Raw genomic sequence first — 5,782 nt, 5'->3', positions numbered from 1 at the left:
TTGATATGTCGGTCTATCATTGATATGTCGGTCTATCATTGATATGTCGTTGGTCTATCATTGATATGTCGTTGGTCTATCATTGATATGTCGTTGGTATGTCTTTGGCACGTTGTTGATATATTGATATGTCGTTGGTATGTCGATGGTATGTGGTTGGTATGTTGGTATGTCGTTGATATGTCGTTGATATGCCGTCGGTACGTTGTTGGTATGTTGATATGTCGTTGATATGTCATTGGTACGTTATTGATATGTCATTGGTATATCGTTGGTCTATCGTTGATATGTCGTTGGTCTATCGTTGATATGTCGTTGGTCTGTCGTTGATATGTCGTTGGTATGTTGTTGATATGTCGTTGGTATGTTGTTGATATGTCGTTGGTACGTTGTTGATATGTCGTTGGTACGTTGTTGATAAGTTGTTATGTCATTGGTCTATCGTTGGTACGTTGTTGATATGTCATTGTATGTCATTGGTCTATCATTGATATGTCGTTGGTATGTTGATATGTCGTTGGTATGTTGATATGTCGTTGGTATGTTGATATGTCGTTGGTATGTTGATATGTCGTTGGTATGCCGATGATATGGCGTTGGTATGTGGTTGAAATGTCATTGGTATGTTGTTGGTATGTCGTTGATACATTATTGGTACGTCGTTGATATGTCATTGGTACGTCGTTGATATGTCATTGGTACGTTGTTGATATGTCATTGGTACGTTGTTGATATGTCATTGGTACGTTGTTGATATGTCATTGGTACGTTGTTGATATGTCATTGGTATGTCGTTGGTATGTCGTTACGTTGTTGATATGTCGTTGGTATGTCGTTGTTATGTTGTTGGTAGGTCACTGATATGTCGTTGTTTGCTGCTGATGCGTACCTCTGTTCTCTCTGACGGCCAGCACTGAAGGATCCTGGGAGGACAGACAAGAGACAGAGAAACCATGAAGAAGAGAACGTGGTCAGAGTGACCTCACCAACATGTTAAACGCCTGGCTGACTGACTGTCTCCCACCTTGAGGACTTTGGGCTGCAGACGACAGGGGCATGCTGGGAGCTGGTTGAGGGCGGCGGTCACATCAGGCGTCTCCACGGAAGCTAACGAACTGCAGAGCGCCTTCACTGATTGGACGAGGCGCTCCACGTGCAGCAGCAGCTCCGCCTACAGAGACAAACAGGGGAGAGTGCTTTAATTTATCCACGGATCCATCTGAATATGAGTCCGTCTGTCTGGACGAGTTTGACTCCTGGACCTGAAATGAGGACGTTTCTGACAGTGGGGACATTTTCACAGTTTAGACTTTGGGTTGAGGTTTGAATTATTATGTCGTGTTACACTCCAACTGTCTCTTAATACAAGCACAGAGCAAAGGACGCCCTGCTGAACCCCAGAGGGTTCGTCTTCAGGATGTTATTGTGGTACGGTTCAGGGGTACTGGTTGATTAGGGTCCTCACGAGTATAGATGTGTGCGTTACCTCTGATAGCAGGAAGGACTCGGCTTCATTGTGAAAGGTGTCCAGCAGCAGCGTCAGAGCCTCCCTGATAAAGAAGAATAAAGAGCTGCTGAATCTCAGCCCATCAGCTGGAGCATCAGGACTACAACTGGACCCATTATAGGTCAGACCTGCAGCTACAGGCTCCACCCCCTCACCTGGTGACGGTCTGTTTGATTGGACGCTCCTGCAGCAGGATGCTGTGGTTCATGGTGGACAACGTCTCGTCGTCTTCTTTCTGTTATCAGAAGGAAAAACAAAATGTTCACTCTCTAAAACTTTATCAGAGATTTAACAGGAACACAGCTCGCCACCAGAGAGCGCCGTGCGTTTCCTGTTTACCTTAGAGAAGAACGTTTGGTAACACTTTACTTTAAGTCAAGTTTATTTATTTGGCCTAATGGTCTGCAGCAGAGGACGCCCCCTGTCCTCAGAGCAACATTTAACACAGATGTTTATTAATGTTCAGCCTTCTTCTCCCATGATGACATGTTTTATAACTACTGCCGTGTTTTACTGTCATTCTTTATCTGTTGATGCTGGACATAAGCTGAAGTCTGTCCCCTCTCAGAAAGAGCCTGGCCACAGTCCTCAGATCCTCAGGCAGGACTCTAAGTCCTGGTTCGGGACTAAAGGAGACCTGGTTTAACAGTCAGGACCTGAGCTCTGGACTTCCTGCCTAAAAATGTTTATTAATGTCCGCCGTTTGTTTCTCTGGACGAGCAGCAGGTTTTATTTCACTCTGACTGAACGGTCTTTCACTTTGGAACTCCGCAAAGTGTTTTATAAATAAAGTTTATTATTTGTATTATACAGCAGCTGTCCAGACTCTATCTGCTAACAGTGTTATAAACCGATCATTACATTTATATTGATTAGAAACGCTAACAGGAGGATCGCTGATCGAACCTCCAGGGAGCCGAGCAGACACGACCCACACATGGAGAGGTTCAGCTTGTGATGATGAAGCCTGTGTGTGTTTATCAGCTTCCTGTTTGTGTTGCGCTGCATTTCAGCTGGAGCCTACAGACAACATGAAGAACCTCATTCCACCTTAACACTCCTGTTTCATCGCAAGAGATGAACAGCAGTTTATAAAAATGGCGCCCTGAAGCTCAGAGAGTCTGCGGGTTCGATCGGATCCCAGCTCTCTGATACCCAACCAGGTCTCTGCAGCGTCCGTTTGGACGAGTTTAAATAATGATAAATACTCATTAAATATAATTAACAGGTGTGTGTGTGTGTGTGTGTGTGTGTGTGTGTGTGTGTGTGTGTGTGTGTGTGTGTGTGTTCAGACCGTGCGGGCCAGCTCCGTGCTGATGGCAGATCTCTTGGTTAGAAACAGTCGGACGTCCCAGTCGAACTTCAGACACTGTTGAACAAACTCCAGGCCGGCCAGAGTCTGGGAGCTGGTGGGGGTCAATGTTAATGTCATTATATACTGTAAACCACTGTTTACACACAGTGACTTCTGTAAGACGCCGCTCTGTATGTCGTAATAAACAAACCGACTGGTGAATGTTAAAATGAAAAACATGTTGAGCTCGGTCTGTTCACAGATCAGATAAAGTCACTAACAAAAAACAGGAAACATCTGCTTTCAAAGGATATTTGAAAAATTGACGCATCACCGGGCGAGCGGATCCTCGCCGACACATCACGGAGGGCACAGGTGAGGACAACGAGACGCCGGACACCAGAGCTGCTCCGAGTGAAACATCACACGCTTAGGATCATTTAGATCTTTATTTTGTGGCTGACAGGAAGTTACCAGAATCTTTAACGCTACATCACAGCGACACATTACGCCGGGCCCGAACGCCTCCTCCTCCCGTGCTAGAGGTCGCTAACAGGACCGCTAACTGAGCTAACAGTGCTACGTGTTTATGCTGAAACTCGTGTTTCCTCTGACATAAACAGTCACTGGAAAAGGAAGACGGGTTTTTGGATTACAGAGCAGCGGAGGAAAGAGACCCGGGCCAGGAGCCCCAGCTCGGACTTAAGGCTGCTCCTAAAGGTCCGGTCTGAACTCATGTTGGCCAAGAAACAGAACCCAGAGCCTGTTGAGCCCACATCTTTACAGAGACCAGTATTACAAGAAGTTCTGAACCGGCAGAACCTGTCCTGACTGCTTGGTAACCATGGTAATAAGGGTTAGGAACTGATTTAGGAGTAAGGCCGTTACAGATGAACAGTTCCTCAGTCAGGGTTCCTTTCCTAACTTCAGAGAGGAAACGTGTTTTACAGAAGCTAAAATCCTAAATAAACTCTCCTGACTTCAGGAGAACTGTTGAGCTGTCCTAACTTTACTTTTCCACCAGGTAGTTTAACTCTTAATCCACATGGCTGCTCTTTAATTGCTTTTACAAAATCAACAAAATGTCAACAGGCGGAACTTGTTAACTGATTCTACCGATGACAAAACCCTCATTACGTAACATGATTTAACAAAAGGATCCAAATGCAAAAAACAGCGATTAAAATCTGTTTAGCTCGCCAGATGAGAAAAGTGGCATCGGTTGCTAGGTAACAGACATAAAAGTTGACGAGACGCCTGACGAGACGCCTGACGAGACGCCTGACGAGACGCCTGACGAGACGCCTGACGAGACGCCTGACGAGACGCCTGACGAGACGCCTGACGTGATTTCTGTTGTACGCTCTCAGTCCGACACGACCTCTCCTGATGTGTCAGGCTGTGAAGCAGAACTTGTTTTGCAGGACGAGATCTTCTTATTTAACAGTCGGCGCCGGGGCTCTGGGACGTCTGAGGTTCTTACTTGTTGAGGAACTCGTCGTGTCCGCAGACCTTCAGCAGGTAGTCGTCCACGTCCGTGTGATCCAGATCATCCTGAGCGTAACACAGAGTCTGATAGATCAGCAGGTCCACCGTGGACGAACCTCCAACACAGAGAAACAGAGACGTCTTTGTTACTCAGATTCACTCGGGCAGGACTTAAAGATCTCATTTCACAACACTGCAGTGTCTTACCGTCACAGGTGAAGGTGAGCGGCTCTCTGAAGTGCTCGCTGACGATGGTGACCTTCACGCTGACCCCCAGACCCTGATGCAGCTCCTCCTGACCCACCGACGGCGACCAAACGAAGCCGCAGTTTGTCGAGCGGTCGCTGTGCGGGTACGCCGACCGCAACCTGCAGAGAGGGCGAAGCACCTGAAGTACTACAGCGGGTACCGGGTACGATGTGTACTGTCAGCTGAAGTACTACAGCGGGTACCGGGTACGATGTGTACTGTCAGCTGAAGTACTACAGCGGGTACCGGGTACGATGTGTACTGTCAGCTGAAGTACTACAGCGGGTACCGGGTACGATGTGTACTGTCAGCTGAAGTACTACAGCGGGTACCGGGTACGATGTGTACTGTCAGCTGAAGTACTACAGCGGGTACCGGGTACGATGTGTGCTGTCAGCTGAAGTACTACAGCGGGTACCGGGTACGATGTGTACTGTCAGCTGAAGTACTACAGCGGGTACCGGGTACGATGTGTACTGTCAGCTGAAGTACTACAGCGGGTACCGGGTACGATGTGTACTGTCAGCTTAAGTACTACAGCGGGTACCGGGTACGATGTGTGCTGTCAGCTGAAGTACTACAGCGGGTACCGGGTACGATGTGTACTGTCAGCTGAAGTACTACAGCGGGTACCGGGTACGATGTGTGCTGTCAGCTGAAGTACTACAGCGGGTACCGGGTACGATGTGTACTGTCAGCAGTTAGGGAGTAAGCGTGACGTGTTACTCACACGTCCAGCATGTGACAGAAAGCTGCCACCTCCTCGTCTCTCTCCTCGGACACCTGGAACAACTCGTATCCAAACCCATTCATCCTGGAGCCCAGAGACACCTGTCAATCACACGCAGAGCCGACCATTTACATTTCCTCATGTGGCGCTTTTATCCAACATACACACAGCATGAACAGAGCATCAAATACAGATCTACAGCTGACAACACATACTAGTAAGAGCTCACAGTACAGATCACATCAATGGGGTAGATACTGAGGGAAGGAAGTAAGAGTTAACAAAAGGTGCAATCAAAACAAGATCATTGTAGGGGATAGAAGAAGAAGAGCACAGGAAGTGCATGTTAGAGTTTTCAGGAGCATTTTGAAGTCAGAGAGGAACGCCCCTGCTCTGATGGCGTGCGGTAGCTCGTTCCACCATCGTGGTGTCACAGATGAGAACAGGGACTGGGATTGCTTTGTGTGAAGGGATGGCAGAGCCAGGCGGCGTTCGTTGGAGGAGCGTAGCGGCC

General features: G+C 47.7%; 1 protein-coding gene across 2 annotated transcripts in view; it reads right to left on the bottom strand.

Annotated features, from left to right (window-relative positions):
- Window positions 1-5,782, bottom strand: part of pik3c2b (phosphatidylinositol-4-phosphate 3-kinase, catalytic subunit type 2 beta) — a 55,790-nt gene that overhangs the window by 37,957 nt on the left and 12,051 nt on the right. For both annotated transcript variants that reach the window (XM_046075762.1, XM_046075760.1), the window contains exons 4-11: window positions 5,269-5,369; window positions 4,497-4,657; window positions 4,285-4,405; window positions 2,802-2,913; window positions 1,663-1,742; window positions 1,487-1,550; window positions 1,025-1,171; window positions 890-923 (exon numbers count right to left, since the gene is read on the bottom strand). In XM_046075762.1, coding sequence (XP_045931718.1) covers window positions 890-923; window positions 1,025-1,171; window positions 1,487-1,550; window positions 1,663-1,742; window positions 2,802-2,913; window positions 4,285-4,405; window positions 4,497-4,657; window positions 5,269-5,369 — 820 coding nt within the window. The remainder of the gene's footprint in view (window positions 1-889; window positions 924-1,024; window positions 1,172-1,486; window positions 1,551-1,662; window positions 1,743-2,801; window positions 2,914-4,284; window positions 4,406-4,496; window positions 4,658-5,268; window positions 5,370-5,782) is intronic.

This window comes from Micropterus dolomieu, linkage group LG18 (genome assembly GCF_021292245.1).
Source record: "Micropterus dolomieu isolate WLL.071019.BEF.003 ecotype Adirondacks linkage group LG18, ASM2129224v1, whole genome shotgun sequence".
Classification (NCBI taxonomy): domain Eukaryota; kingdom Metazoa; phylum Chordata; class Actinopteri; order Centrarchiformes; family Centrarchidae; genus Micropterus; species Micropterus dolomieu.
This window is presented reverse-complemented; position numbering and strand designations above follow the sequence as displayed.